This window comes from Leucoraja erinacea, chromosome 5 (genome assembly GCF_028641065.1).
Source record: "Leucoraja erinacea ecotype New England chromosome 5, Leri_hhj_1, whole genome shotgun sequence".
Lineage (NCBI taxonomy): Eukaryota > Metazoa > Chordata > Chondrichthyes > Rajiformes > Rajidae > Leucoraja > Leucoraja erinaceus.
In genome coordinates, this window is record NC_073381.1 from 89816161 (window position 1) to 89832482 (window position 16322).

At 43.3% G+C, this 16322-nt stretch overlaps 1 protein-coding gene across 1 annotated transcript in view; it reads right to left on the reverse strand.

Annotated features, from left to right (window-relative positions):
• Positions 1 to 307: 307 nt before the first annotated feature.
• Positions 308 to 16322, reverse strand: part of arhgef10 (Rho guanine nucleotide exchange factor (GEF) 10) — a 269667-nt gene continuing 253652 nt past the window's right edge. The window contains 3 exon segments of the mRNA XM_055636192.1: positions 308 to 1468; positions 4925 to 5047; positions 13119 to 13293. Of these exon segments, the coding sequence (XP_055492167.1) occupies positions 948 to 1468; positions 4925 to 5047; positions 13119 to 13293 (819 nt within the window). The 3' untranslated portion in view covers positions 308 to 947.

Consider the following 16322-nt stretch of genomic DNA (forward strand, 5'->3'; position numbering starts at 1 on the left):
AAACTAATTGTAAATAACTAAATATTTAATAATCGTCTGTGCAAAAGGACGTAACTGGAAATAAAACTACTGTTAGCAATGAGTATCTCTCACTAATAATTAATTATCCATGCACTAGTTCTGATGATTGCAAGGCAACTTCATGTCAAAACAACTGTACATTTTACTGTATTGGTCAGAATGTGCATTCGATAAGGTGTTTAAAAAAAGTGTTTTACAAAAATTAATTAGCTGCTCCAATCAGATTTAACATTTTAACAACCCTTTTTAAAACATATACATTTTAATAGTAATTTTTGCAACAGTCTGATTTACTCTGGAAAACAAATGAATCTGAAACTTTTTAAATTTCCACATACTTCCTTATTCCTAGGGTGTTACGTGTTTTGCAGTTGGCAGATTTCACTTATTCATTTAAAGGTCCCTGAAAATTGATTTAAAAAGTCGACCACAAACTTTTCATGAATGAAGAGGTGGTCTGTGAATCAGTGTTAAGCCTGATCATGGTTGACACTTTAAGAAAATGTCCTTGGAAATATCAGCCCCCAGGTGATCTTCTCCAGAACAGAACAGACCTCCGAGGAGTAGCCCATGGAATTGCATTTAAAGAATCGATAACAAAAGTATTAAAACTTTCTGATTCGTTAATATAAGAATATGTACTATGTTTACATATCTGTTGTGTCGCTACAACTAAGAATTTCATTGTTCCGTTTCAGGACATGTGACAATAAAACACTCTTGACTCTTGAAGTTGTTCAAAGGCAGATTTACACCTTGCAAACTCTTGAACATGACCAACCATTGCTGGTTGGTCAACTTGACATGATAAGAGCACCGTTCAAAAATTGGAAGATCATTTATGCATAATTTTACAATGTGCAGGTACATCCCCTCCGACAGGACTGGGGATCTCAGGATAAGAGACTGACTGTGCCCTGAACTTGTCACACGTTTAACAATGGAATTTGCCAAATCATGACGGTGGAAATGGTTTCGTCTTGCCGTTGCTTGGACTTCTTGTTGAGCCGTTTGTCCCCCTGACCTCCGGAAATGACCAAAACAGAAGTCATCTTCGTCTTCCTTAAACCCCCGTTGTCGAGGCATTTACTTTTGCTGGAGAGACTGGAGTCATTCATGAGCTCGTAGAGCGCAGTGTCCTCGGGCCCATGCTCCTGTGCACTGGATTGGTGGGACCAGCTTGGAGACGCTGTAGGTGAAGACAGGTCGCTGTGCTGTGCAGTGGGTGCTGCGGAGTCTCCAAGCCACAGCCCACTGTCCTTGTTAGGCGTGTCGAACCATTCTGTTTGCGTCCCGCCGCAGCCAGGCTTTTCTCCACTCTTCCCTTCCAGTGGCAAAGGCAGGATTGTCAGAGACGGGATTTTATTCATTATTGTGGTAGTGGCAGTGGCCATGGTGAGAAATCTGACTGGACCACAGTGAGCGTGGTAGGACACCATTCCCCTGCCTGGAGGAAGAGACAAGAATTCTGGATGAGTCATGCTTCACCTACAGTGGACTGCTTCAACATCCAGAAATATAGTACATCAAAGGTTAATTCATACCTGTTGAAGAAACTGGATTGATACTTACTGAAAATTGACAATTGAGTGCGAGGGACAGGAAGAGAGAGGGTGTATGAGCGGAATTGAGAGAAAGCGAGAGGTGGCAACAGAGAGAGAGAGAGACAGAGAGGCTCAGACAGATAGACAAACAGACAGACACAGACAGTCAGGGGGATTGACAGGAGGAGAGACTGAGAGCTCGAGAACTGAAAGAGAAAGAGAATGACTGAGAGAGAGGAGAGAGAAAGAGAGTGAGAGAGAAAGAGAGAGAGAGAGAGAGAGAGAGAGAAACATTGACAAAACAAGGAAAACATACTTTGACAAACTCAGTGTGGCAACCCCTGATTTTAAAGAACTAGATGATACATCAAAACTAAGAATAATCCTTGGCGAAGGAAATATGGCACATCTTGGTGCACAATACGTAACAGCATGCCATAACCTGAGAGACGATGAATGACCAACATGCACATACGTACGCACACACTAATTGACATTAACTGACACTAAGAAATTAATATAGAATTGCTAAACTTGCTATTGTGTTGTACTGCTTACAGCTGCAAGAACGTGTAGCATTCAATAAAGGGCTATAGGCCTATTGCGAGTTTATGTACAGGGACATATCTATCCATGCACTGTATACTTGTATTTATACATGCATTTTAAATATGTATGTCATGTTTTATACTTTGGCAATATAACAATGTTTTTTTTATCAAGCCAATAAAGTTTTTAAAATTGAAATTGAATTGAGAGAGAGAGAGAGAGGGGGAAGGGGGGGGTGGGAGATAGAAAAAATAGCAGATAGTTTGTATAAGCGAATATCCTTTCCTCAGTATGAGCTTTGCAACTTAAGTAAAACCTTTATTATGCACTTGATCACTGCAGTGCAATCAGAAACTTGTGTAAACAATCATGACATTTAAGCAAAGTTATTTATCCATTGTGCCATACTGCACTATCATAGAATGAAAGAGGCAGAGTCACACGGCACAGAAACAGACCAATTCATCACTCCATCCTGAACCTAACTCCACTGATCCCATTAATCAAAACTTGGTCCTTGACCTTACCTGCCTTGGTGATACAAGTGCTCTTTCAGAAACTTAGTAAAAAACACTGTGAGAGTCTCTGCCTCCACCATCGCCTCGGGCAGTGCCTTCCAGATTCCAACCATTCTCCACGTGAAAAAAAAATCTCTTTATATCTGTTCTAACTCTCATACTCCTAACTTTAAACTCATGCTCTCTAGTTTTAGATATCCCTTGTACCAATTCAATTATAAATTCAGGATACTGTTTCTCTGATGCTACCTTCAAATTACTTCTGAGTATATGCTTGGCCGGTTGAAAAACACACAACATTAGATGTAGCAAGTTAACCCAGTAGGAAAAAGAGTCTTTAGTGGTATATTTTGTTACTGAGCAGATAGATCTATGACTACGTTTTGCTCACCCTGTTATTGTTTTGATCACTCTGTATTAGGAAAAATGTTGTTTAGCTGGAAAGTGTGCAGAGAAGATTTGCGAGGATGTTGCCAGGGGCTGAGCTATCAGGAGAGGTTGAGCAGACTAGGACTTGATTCCTTGGAGCGCAGGAGGATGAGGAGTGATCGTATTGAGGTGTTTCAAAGGTTTGAAAGGTCTTTTATTGTCACATGTACCAATTAAGGTGCAGTGATATGCAAATTACCATACAGCCATATGAAAAAAAAAGCAACAAGACACACAACTACATAAAAGTTAACATAAACATCCACCGCAGTGGATTCCCCACATTCCTCACTGTGATGGAGGCAATAAAGTCCAATCCTCTTTCTCTTTCTTCTCCCGCGGTCGGGGCAGTTGAACCAGCCGCCGGGGCGATCGAAGCTCTCACAGCCGGCGGTCGAAACTCCCACGTCAGGGCGATGGAAGCTCCCGCGTCAGGGTGATTAAAATTCCCAGTCGGGGCGATCGAAGCTCCTGCAGCTTGGAGTTCCCGAAGGTCTCCAACCAGAGATCACGAGCTCCGTGATGTTAAGTCTGCAAGCATCATGGTTGAAGCTCCGAGGTTGATCCCTGGCAAAGGGATCGTGGGCTCTGTGGTGGTAAGTCCGCAGGCAACCGCGGTGGAGCTCTCAAAATCGGTCACCAGCAAAGGCCGCCAACTCCTCGATGTTAGGCAGCAGTGTGGACAGATACGATACGGAAAAAAAATCGCATCTCCGTTGAGATAAGAGCTTACAAAAAATTTCCCCCAACACCTCCCTCCCCACCCCCCACATACATTTAACACATACTATTAAAACACAAAAGAAAGAAAGGACAGACAGACTGTTGGTGAGGCAGCCATTGCGGGCGCCATCCGATGCTCCGGTTGTATAAGATCATATGGGGAAAAGATGGGGTACACAGGACGATAATAAAAACTAGACCTTTGCTCACACCTCTGACCTTAGTGATTAGTAAATTACTGATCTATTATGTATAAAAATAATGAAGAGCTGCTTATTGGTTTTGCAGATGTTCAGGGAGAAAACAGCATGATTTAGATAGTCTCAGATCAGAGCAAAGATGCTACTGGATGAGTTGTCCTGAAGTGTCTGTTTTCATGCTGTACGACTCAATGACTCTAAACAAGTAAAATATTTTCCTTGCACCATTTACATATAGAAGGAAATGTACTTCTGGGTCTCTGAAATCTAATGTAAATGGGTTAACTCTCTGTAATTGGCTTACCCGAACTCATAGAGGTGCAGCTAGAGCTGCTGCCTAACAGTTCCAACGAGACAGATTCAATCCTGACTGCGGATGCTGCCTGTGCGCTGTTTGCACCTTCTCCCTGTAATCACATGGAATACCACTGTGTACACTGGTGTCCTCCCACCTCAAAAAGACATGGTAGATCAACGGCTGTTGTGAACAGCCTCTAGAGTTCAGATGAGGGGTAGGATTTGTGGTCAGTTGATGGGGATGTGTGGAGAATATTGGGACGGTACAGTGGCACTAGACAGCGCCATAGACATTCGATCATGGGTGCTGTCTGTATGGAGTTTGTACGTTTCCAGTTTCCTCCCACACTCTGAAGACACACATGTTTGTAGGTTAATTGGCTTTGGTATAATTGTACATTGTCTCTAGTGTGTAGGATAATGCTAGTGTAGGAGTGATCACTGGTCAGCGTGGACTGTGGGCCGAAGGGCCTGTTTCTGCACTGTTTCTCTAAAGTCTAAATAAAATGGACTCAGTGTAGGATTAGTACAACTGGATGTTTGAGAATCGGCTCAGACTGCTGCTTCCATGACTCTTGGAGTCTAATTTTAATCCATGCCATTTTTACATCAATAATCACAGCACATAAAACAGGTAAGTCACCTGTAACTTTAGGTATTCCCTGCAGTCGTGCAACTGGCAATGCTACAATGATCCCGAGGTTGGTTCCCACCAGCAGTAAACCGTGACACACGAGAAGACCGGTTACAGTCGTCCGCTGTTGACCTGGAATTACAAACAAAATATACAAGTACGTTAAATCCCATGAAACATCTCTGTCTTATATCGCAACCTTGAGTCCATTTACAATCTTCAGATTTACATCAGTTGCTGCAAAGTCTTGAAAGGAAAAGGAAAGGTCCTATATAAATGCAAGTCTTTTTTTATTATCCACTCCCCAATCTGGTCGAATATCTGCCAAAGACCCTTGCATAAAATAACTCACTGAACAGTCTTTGCCGTTATTGTTACATTGTCAGTTCTGATACACACTTTATGTTTCGATCACAGTTTTGTAGATATTCGGTGTGACTATACATCAAAAATACTTCAAGCAGTTTGAAAAGTTGTGAGCCCACGCAAGAATAGTCACACTTCAAATTAGTTCCAATAAGTAACTGCAGATGATGGTTTACACTGAAGATTGACACAAAATGCTGGAGTATCTCAGTGGGTCAGGCAGCATCTCTGGTGAAAAGGAAAAGGTGACTTTCAGGTTGAGAGCCTTCTTCAGACGGAGGGTCAGGGGAGAAAGAAACCAGTTACGAAAAGGTACAGAATAATCAGAGCCGGTACCCATGGCCAAGGAGCTCACAATGGTCCGTTGTTGGCTGAGGAGGTCATAAGGTCATAAGGAATAGGAGTAGAATTAGGCCATTCGACCCATCTAGTCTACTTTGCCATTCAATCATGGCTGATCTATCTGTCCCTCCTAACCTCATTCTCCTGCCTCCCCATAACCTCTGACACCCGTAATCAAGAATCTATCGATCTCTGCCTTAAAAATATACACTGACGTCCTCCCCAGCCTTCTGTGGCAAAGAATTCCCCAGATTCACCACCCTCTGACTAAAGAAATTTCTCCTCATCTCCTTCCTAAAATAACATTTAATTCTGAGTCCCAGACTCTCCCACTGGTGGAAACATCCTCTCCACATCCACTCTATCCAAGCCTTTCACTATTCTGTATGTTTCAATTAGTTCCCGCTCATTCTTCTAAACTCCAGCGAGTACAGGCCCAGTGCCGACAAACGCTCATCATAGATTAACCTACTCATTCTGGGGATCATACTTGTAAAACCTCCTCTGGACCCTCTCCAGAGACAGCACATCCTTCCTCAGATATTATATGGTACCCAAAATTGCTCACAATATTCTCGATGCGTCCTTACCAGCGCCTTATAGAGCCTGAACATTACATCCCTGTTTTAGTATACAAGCCCTCTTGAAATAAATGCTAGCACTGAGTTTGCTTTCTTTACTACCGATTCGACTTGCAGATTAACTTTTTGGGAATCCTGCACCAGCACAAATCCCTTTGAAATTTTAAAATTCTTTTATTTACTTTTAAATCCCTAAGTGGTCTTGCCCCGTCCTACCTATCTGAGCTTCTTCACCCTTATTCGCCCTCCCGCTCTCTCAGGTCAGATGATCAGCTGCTCCTGAATGAGCCAAAGACTAAGCGGAAGCTCAGAGGGGACCGTGCCTTTGCTGTGTCGGCTCTGAGATTGTGGAATGAATTGCCTCTGGGCACGTTAAACAGGCTTTAATTTCTTCTCTAGCTGTTTTTAAGTGCTTCAATCTGAAGACATATCTATTCTCCATGGCCTTTGTAGACCAGTGAGGTGTTGAATTGTTTATTAACTTTATTTGCTTGGGTTTTGCTGCGTTGTTCGTACTCGTGTTTTATGTTTTTTTAATTTATTGTTTGGATTTTTGTATGTAATTTATGCGCCTCGTGTTAGTTGTATGTTCTGTTGTTCTGCCTGTTTTATGATGTCTTGCTTGTTTTCTTTTTTCTGTACAGCACTTTGGTCAGCTTTGGTTGTTTTTAAGGTGCTTAACAAATAAAGTTATTATTATTATTATTATTTGCACCTCCGATTTCTGGATCCTCTCCCCATTTAGAAAATAGTCTACACCTTTATTCCTACGACCAAAACAGGTGATAATGAAAGGATACGAACAGTGAAACAACTAGGGTGGGGGAGGGACAGAGAGAGAGAGGGACCAAGGATTACTTGAAATTAATATTCATACTGCTGGTATTGTAAGCTGTTTTGTAACCCCCACTTCTTTTCCAGATTTCTACCCCCTTCTACAATCAATCTGAAGAAGGGTCCCGACCCGAAACAACATTTGTCCATTCCCTCCACAGATGCTGCACAAGGAAGAGAAATCTGAGGATCGAGAGCAGATAGCAGTCTAGTGCAGATGGATCTATGAGTGCTGGTAAAGAAAGGGTCAGATTCCGCAAGCCAAGCTGGGATCTGCTTAGGGAGACCACCATTAAATTGTACTGTGCAGGTATGGAAAAATTGTTATGAGAATGCGTAAAACGTGAAACTCGGAGCTACGTGGATGAATGTTGTCAGCAGCATTGCATGAGGAATAACAGTGAGTGTGCAGTGAGTGGGTAACCCATCCAAGGGCAATGCCAGGCTAAATAACTGGATCACTGATTCTTTACTTACACTTTACTTTGGACCTTAGAGATGCAGAGTGGAAACAGGACCTTTGCCCCACCTGAGCCTGCACCGAACAGCAATCCATTAGCACTATCCTACACACCAGGGACAAATTTACAATTTATACAAAGCCAATTAACCGACAAACTAGCATGTTTTTGGAATGTAGAAGGAAACCAGAGCACAAGAGGAAAACCCACCTGGTCACAGGAAGAAGGTACAAACTACGTACAGACAGCACCCGTAATCAGGATCAAACCCGGGTCTCTGACACTGTAAGGCAGCAGCTCTACCGCTGCGCCACCGTGCTACCCTAAAACGTGCATTGACTTTCATGGTGTTGAGACAAAGTGTGATGGGTCCCGATCTCTGTGCCATTGCAGTCTCTTCACTTCATTCACTTTCCCTTTTCCGGGGAGTGTTGTGAGAAGAGAATTGAGACATTCAGTGAGTCTTTCTGGAATATGTGCCAGAAGTGAGATCAGAAATCATCCTGTCCACGAACCATACAGGCAAAACCATCAGGTTTGGGTTTATTATTGCCACATGTACCAAGGCACTGTGATAAGCTTTATTTTGCATGATATCCAAACAGGCCCAGCGTGCAGAATAAGGATCCTCACTGCTGAATTTCAATCGAGTGTTCAAAATCAAACCAGGAAATTAATGGGATTTTCTGCATCTTAGAAGTACTGCTCAGTTATTGTATTTTGCAACGTTATCAGCTTCCTGTTATTCATCTCCACCAGTGCAACAACTGGTCACTGTATGAAGTTAACATAAGAACTGCAGGCAATCTAATACCACAAATCTGAACCGCAACCGTTTGAGGCAGGTGGTAGAGCTGCTGCCTCACAGTGCCAGTAATCCGGGTTCAAACCTGATCTATGGTGCTGCATATGTGGAGTTTACACGTTCTCCCTGCGACCGTGTGGGTTTTCTCCAACATCCCAACCAACTGCATGTTTGTCGCTTAATTGGTCTGTGTAAATTGCCCCATGTGTGTTGGAAGTGGATGCGAAAGTGGGATAACATAGATCAAGTGCGAATGGGTGAATGATGGTCGGCATGGACTCGATGGGCTGAAGTGCTGTTTTGATGCTGTGTCTTTCAATCAATTCAATCAATCAACTAGAGAAAAACACACAGAAAAACACAACCAGGTTAATCTAGAGAGATCAGATTTTGTGGCCCAGAGTAAAAATTCAAAAAATATCAGGGAACACGTTTGTAACCCACTGCGTTTGTGCCTCCTAGTGCTCTGACATCAACAACTTTTGGGCGGCATAGCAGCAAAGTTGCAAAGCAGCACAGCGCCAGAGACCTGGGTTCGATCCTGACCACGTGTGCTGTCTGTACGGAGTTTGTACATTCTCCCTGTGACTGCATGGGTTCTCTCCGGCTGCTCCAGTTTCCTCCCGCACTCCAAAGACGTACAGGTTTGTAAGTTAATTGGTTTTGATAAAAATTGGAAATTGTCCCTCGTGTGTAGGATAATGTATGGGGTGATCGCCGGTTGGCATGGACTCAATAGACCGAAGGGTCTGTTTCTGCACAGTGTCCCTAAGCTAAGCTAAACTGAACTAAGCTTTTGAGCTTAGCTTTTGTGCCTGTGTCCTGTTAGGGACACATTGGGAGTTCCCGATTTCCTTTAATTACAGAAGTAACTCCAGCTGTAAATACATTTTCCTTGCGATGTACCCAGTTTGCATAGGTTTTTTTTAACCTTCAAAAGCAACAAAAGATTAAGTTAAACTCTATAGCTATGCTGTGCAAGAAGATGAAATTAGCTCAACTCGACAGGAAGCTAACCAGCTTCACGAAGCGAAGGACATTTGCGAGGCAGGAAACACCTGCAATCAAAGTCACAACATTCCCTTAATCTGCAGTCTGGTGGGAAAAATATGAAGCATGTCTTCGAGAATTCACATCCGAAATAAAATATGATCCATTGAGACGTTCCATGTAATCTTACTGAAAACGGCCTGATTTGAAAATTGTACAAGCGTTGACATCTCTCCTAAAAAAACATGTTGCAGCTCAAATTGCCCAAACCGCCATCAAAGAAATGAACCCAATTTGTCCAGAGATTCCTTCACACTACTCCAAACTAAACCAGTGAAGAACATCTATTTAACCTGGAGGTAGGGACATTGTGGCCTCTTCTGGTGTCTTGATGGCCTTCCAGGAGTTCAGTTCCTGTCCTTCTGGCAGGATGTTTGCTTGCTCGAGCACCTTCTCTCCAGTCCACAACACCCGCGGACAACTCTAACAGCAACTTAATACCTAGCGTGTCCCCAGTGTGGGTTTACATTCCGCTGGTCCAGGAAACAACAGTTCTCAGTTTGAAGAAGGGTCTCGACCCGAAACGTCACCCATTCCTTCTCTCCAGGGATGCTGCCTGTCCCGCTGAGTTACTCCAGCGTTTTGTGTCTAGTCCTCATTCACACACAGAACCACAGGGTTTCCTTCCAGAGCGGACAAGGACGTTACTACTTGGAACGCAGGAGCCTGAGAGTTGAATTACCGAGGTGCATAAAATCATGAGGGGAATAGAATAGGTCAATTGCCAGAGTCATTTACCCAAAGTAGGGCAATAAAGACCCAGAGAACATAGATTTAAGGTGAGAGATTTAATAGGAACCTGGGGGCAACTTGTTCATTCAGAGGGTGGTGGGCATATGGAACGAGCTGCCAGAGGAGGTGGTTGTGGCAGGTACTATAACAGCAATTAAATAACACTTTAACTGGTTCATGGATAGGAAAGGTTTAAAAAGATATGAGCCAAATGTTGGCAAATATGACAATGTTGTATGGAGTATCTTGATCGGCATGGACAAGTTGGGCCAAAGGGCCTGTTTCCATGCTGTCTGACTATGATAATAATACTGGAGCTGCCTACACTCATCACTCATGTGTATACAGAGGGAATTCAAAGTTCCAAGTAAAAATTTGTTTCATTTTATCGGAACTTAGTTGACAAAAATACTAAAGAATTGTATTGAACTACATAAATCATGAACAAAATAGCACATAGACTCTGTTCACGATGGTTCACTGGAGCTGTGGGAAAGTTCACTCGGTCATTTGGAGATACATTATTCAGGCAGTAGTTCACACAAATGTTCTCATCTAGTTACAGTAAAAGAACCCAACAGCGCACCTGTGATAAAACAATGCTTGGCTGAAATAATGCAAGGAACTGATTTGAAATAAAGGTCTTCTGTTGCTAGGGGAAAAAGTTCAAGGTCCAAAATTATGTCGTAATGGTAGGCTGGTGAATATGCTTGTTATAAAAAGATCTAACCCAGGCATTGCTGCAGGAATTTATTCAGGGCAATGTCCAATGCACAACCTCTGCAACCATTTCTTCAGACGGAAGTGTGGATCTTTCTTATTGATTGTGCACTGCTCAATTCTATTTGGAAATCCTCAGATAACGAAGCAATTAAACATTACTGTGAGCTGAACCTTGACAACATCCTGGCTTGGGTTTATGAGTCACATTCGTAGTGCAGTTGAAGGGAGTAGGTTCAACCCTGACCTTAAGAGCTGTCTGCTTGGAGTGTCTAAGCTCTCTCCGTGACTGTGTGGGTTCCTGCTGGTTCCTCCAATTTCATCCCATATTTCAAGAGGCTGTGGGGTGATCTTTAGACTTTAGAGATCAGGCCCTTCGTCCCACCGAGTCCATGCCAACCAGTGATCACCCATATGCTAGCACTATCCTACAAACTTGGGACAATTTACAATTTTACTGAAGCCAATTAACCTACTAACCTGTCTGTCTTTGGAGTGTGGGAGGAAACCAGAGCACACGGGGAAAACCCACCCACAGAGAGAACGTAGAAACTCTGTATAGACAGCACCAGTAGTCAGGATTGAACCCGGGTCTCTAGCTCTGTAAGGAAGCAACTCTACCGCTGCACTACTGTGCCACCATTCTTATAGAGATGTATGAAATCACGAGGGGTATAGATTGGGTGAATGCACAGAGTCTTTTACGCAAAGTAGGGGAATAAAGAACCAAAGGATATAGGTTTAAGATGGGAGGGGCAAGACTCAATAGGAAAGCACAGAAAGTGCTGGAGTAACTCAGCAGGTCAGGCAGCATCTTTGGAGAACATGGATAGAGACATTTCAGCTTGGACCCTTCTTCAGATTGATCAGTCTGAAGAAAGGACACGATCCGAAACATCACCTATCCATGTTCTCCAAAGATGCTGCCTGACGTGCTGTTTCTCCTGCACTTTGTGTCCTTTTTTGTAAACTGGCATCTCGCCCAATAATGAACGTGAAAAACATCTGTGATGGCCTGCATTCGGAATCACCTCTCTATCCGTGTTACTTTAGAAGGTTCTGGTCTAGCCATAAATTACAATTAAAATAAAACTGAATGAGTGAAAGAAGTTACAGTGAGAGAGAGGAGTATTTTTTGGTAGATGGCGAGTTAAATAGGCACTCAAGTCAATGCTGTATGTCACGAATGATTGAACAGAGTGGAGTCAGCAATAAAAATTCATACCACCTTACCATTCATGTGCCAAGTACGGTTATCATCATGAATGATTGACTGATGTCTTGAAAAGTCTTTATCTACAAAAATAAAACACTTCTGCAGTGCCTGTCAGCCTAGCATTTACAAAGGAACTTAGAACAGGAAGTTTGCAAGCATGATTCCAGTGAAACTCACCAGAAACTCCCAAAAAATCTGCTCAGTTGTGCAGCAAAAAAACACCAATCAATTCTGGCCAGCAGTTTCTGTCACTGACATCACAAGTCCATCATTTTCCTCTCCTTCATCGTAATGGACTGGATAATGAGCTTACAGTCAGGATACAAAAACAGACTTGCCCCTTTCTTTTAAAGTTAGATCCTGATAACTCTAGTTATTCTATTTCTTCAATCTATTACATTACCTTTAACTTTTTTATAGCATTCCTTCATCTTTGAATAAGTTATTAGGTTTGGATGTAAGTCTGGTAGAATGTTAGATTTCTGCACCTGAGATTGTCTTATTTATTTTTTTCAGTTGGGCCTTTCCTTGATTCAGCCGTAGATGTTAATCCTAGGCAAAGGTTTTGCATAGTCCGTAGAGAAGGAAGATGCAAAACTTTAAATACAAGAGACTTGGCAACAGAAATTGAGCTCTTGTTGCTCATCCAAACTGGGTAGAAGAAAACTGTGCATTGGTCTTGATTGAGCCAATGGAACAGAATGTGCAGGAGTGATCCAAGATTGTATCTCTAAAGTCCAAAGTCCATTTTGGGCCGGGACCCATCTTAAGACTGACTTCTTCAGTGTGGGGGGGAGAAGACTAGAAAAGAGAGATGGGAGCAGGACAAAGCCTGGTCATTAATAGGTGGAACCAGATGGGGTTGCATATGTAGTAAATCCACTTATACAGGTCTGTTACTAATGACCACAGATCATTTCTTTGCTTTGAAAAAATCATAGCCTAGGAGGCAGATATTTGTAGAATTAGGCTTAAGCAATGCAAATGGCATGAGACATCTAAAATTCATAGAAATATTTAACACGTTAAAAGATTGAAATATTATTGACCTAGTTTGTTGAAGAACCATCTGACCTTGTGTGGATTAGCCATTTACCTGGTATCATGTTATGAATGGGAGTTGCAATGTTGATATCCTGAAGATGTTCGAGGGTCTCTGTGTGAAACAGACGCAGGGCAGATCCGGAGCTGAAGGCGATCCAGACTCCAACACCAGCCACAGCCATATGTGAGATCACCATCCCTTCTTCCTGATGAGCCTCGAACTGTTGCTGGAAGGGACAAAAATTACAGGTTTAGCTTAAATTAGAGATACAGCGTGGAAACTGTCTCTTCGGTTCACCGAGTCCCCACCGACCAGCCATCACCCGTACACTAGTTCTATCCCACACACTAGGGACAATTTACAGAAGCCAATTAACCTAGAAACCTGCACGTCTTTAAAGTGTGGGAGGAATCCGAAGCACCGGGAAGAAACCCATGCAGTCACAGTTCTTTCATTTACAAATAAAATATCCAAGTCAAACAAAGAAGTTATGGTACCCATAGAAGAGATGACAGAAGTGGTGGCAAACACCTTGGTGAAAAGATATGAGGAGATTAAAGAGTGTTCATCCCCTCCAGCCTTACAATCCTTGACATAAATGCAACACTCTCCAGTTCTGGTGTCTTGAACAATCCACGTGCTCGAGTAACTCAGTGGGTCCAGCAACATCTCTGGAGAATGCTGATAGGTGACGTTTCAGGTCGGGACCCTTCTTCAGACTGAAGAATGGTTCTGACCCAATGCTTCACCTATCCATGTTCTCCATAGATGTAATCTGGCCCTGAGTTACTCCAGCACTTCATGCCCTTTTTGTAAACCAGCATTTGCAGTTATTTGTATCTCCGAACATCCAACTTCACTCTTGCAGTCGTTGGTGGCTGTGCCTTCAAATCCAAAGCCCTGACCTGAAATTCTCCCATACCTCTCCACCTCTCTTTCCTCCTTCCAAATGCTCCTTAAAACTAATTCCCTGTCCCAGAAGCTTCAGTTAAGCACCTTGGGGATGGTCTCTCTCTGCCTGATAATGTAGTTGGAACAGGAAACAAAGCAATGGGGATATCCTTCGGAACACTGAAATGATCTCATAGCATACCCAAGCAAATGTCTGAAGTCTTGGCGAAACTTCTCTCAACTTCCTGAACTGTTCGCAAGTGTGCTCATTGCTTTTTCTCTTGAGCTTGTAAAACGGTGAAGTAGAGATTTGTGATCTATCAGTCTCGCAAAGTATTCGTGGCTTGGCTTGAGACTCGACCATAATTAGTTCAAGCACTTCATTCAGCATTGCCAGAATCATATTGGAGACAGAAGTCCAGACCTCTGTTGAATCAAGCAGTTATCTCACATATACATCTGCAAGCAATTTTGTGCTAGTGGTCTGTCTGGCAAAATCATCCTAGCGACAATATTATCCAGTTAATCACAGACTCCAGTTCACTAATACTGTCCTATCCTAACCATTTATTTCCCGGGGAAAACCATCAATCAAAAACCCTTCGTCTGAAGTGAATGAGTGACTATAGACTAGAGATAGAGTTTGGAAACAGGCCCTTTTTCCCCACAGAGGGCTCGCCGACCATCGATCATCCTGTGCATTAACACTATCCTACACACTAGAGTCAATTTGCAATTTACAGAAGCCAATTAACCTGCACGCCTTTGGAGCAAGGGAGGAAGCTGGAGCACCCGGAGCAAACCCACGCAGTCGCAGGGAGAACATACAAACTCTATACACATAGCACCCGTAGTTAGGATCAAACCGGGTCTCTGGCGTTGTGAGGCAGTAATTCTACCGCTGTGCCACTGTGCCTCCCCTAAGTGGCAGAATGCTGTAAACTGCTGAGGTGGTCAACCTCCAGAAGATACCACTGCAACAGGAAAAAGACACAGACATCTTCACCAAACAATCGCACTCCTTCTGGCAGGACCAGCTGCAAGCCACTTTCATTCCCCTTCCCATGCCAACCCACCTGGGGCCCTGCCTCCTCCACTGGTAGTGTGAGGCCACATGCAGGCTGGAGGAGCAGTGCCTCCGATTCCGCTGGGGTTCAGGTCAGGGAGTTCCCCCCGCCACGGGTACCATGTAACCCCATGCTACCTGCTCCATGGTCAGATAGTCTCCATGGTTCGCCAGGTGAGGGGGGGGGGAGGGGGCTGTGGACCCCCAGCAGGACCAAAAACAAGACCTGTCAAAGGGCAGATGAGCTCCTAGCGAGCCAACAGCCATCCACACTTCAGTAGAAGGTGCAATCACTGTCGTACACAGCATTGTAAGGAGTGAAGAAAAACATGACCTCGGGATTCCCTTTCCTTGCTTCTAAAAAGAGAAGTTGTTAATTAATTACTCCAACCCAACGACATGAATATGGAATTCTCCAATTTCAGATATATGTCACCTTCCCATCTACCCAGCTTCTCCCCCATCATCTGTGCAAACTTTCAATGCTTCTTTAATATCACGTGTAGCGAGGTACATTGAAATTCTGTTTTTGCATACAGTTCGGTACAATTATTACCATACATAAAGTACAATCCCAGATTAAGTATAATATGTATAGAAACACAGGCCACTGTGCAAGAGTCGGCAGGTTTTTGGCGCCGTTTACAAAATCCCAGCTGAAGCAGGCCACAAAGGCCCATTGCGGCCGTCGCCTCTTTGCACTCTCCTGACCTCTATCACCCAGTTCCTTTCCCTTCCTCTACCTTCTCGGTGCTCTTATCTCCCAACCCTCCCTCATCCAGATCCCATGTCTTATTTCCCTCCCCACCACTCATTTACCTCTACACACCAATCTTCCCTCTTGTTCTACATTTAACTCCCCACCCTCATTCATTATCAGATTCCACCATTCTAACTCGTTTGCCTTCCTTACCTCATGCCTTGATCACTATCTTCACCCTTCTCACCCCCATTGAACTCGTGCCATAAACCTCTCCATCTATCACTTTGGTTTCGTTTATTATTGTCATGTGTACCGATGTACAGTGAAAAACATTTTTGTTGCGTGCTGTCTGTCCAGCCAGCAAAAAGACTACACATGATTACATTCAAGCCATCCAGAGTGTACAGATACAGTATAAAGGGAATAACATTCAGTGCAAAATAAAGTTCAGTAAAGTCTGATTAAAGTCTGATAAAGATAGTCCGTCGGTCTCCAATGAGGTGGATAGTAGGTCAGGACTGCTTTCTGCTTGGTGATAGGTTGATCCAGTAGCCTAATAACAGCTGGGCAGAAACTGTCCCTGAATCCGGGGGTT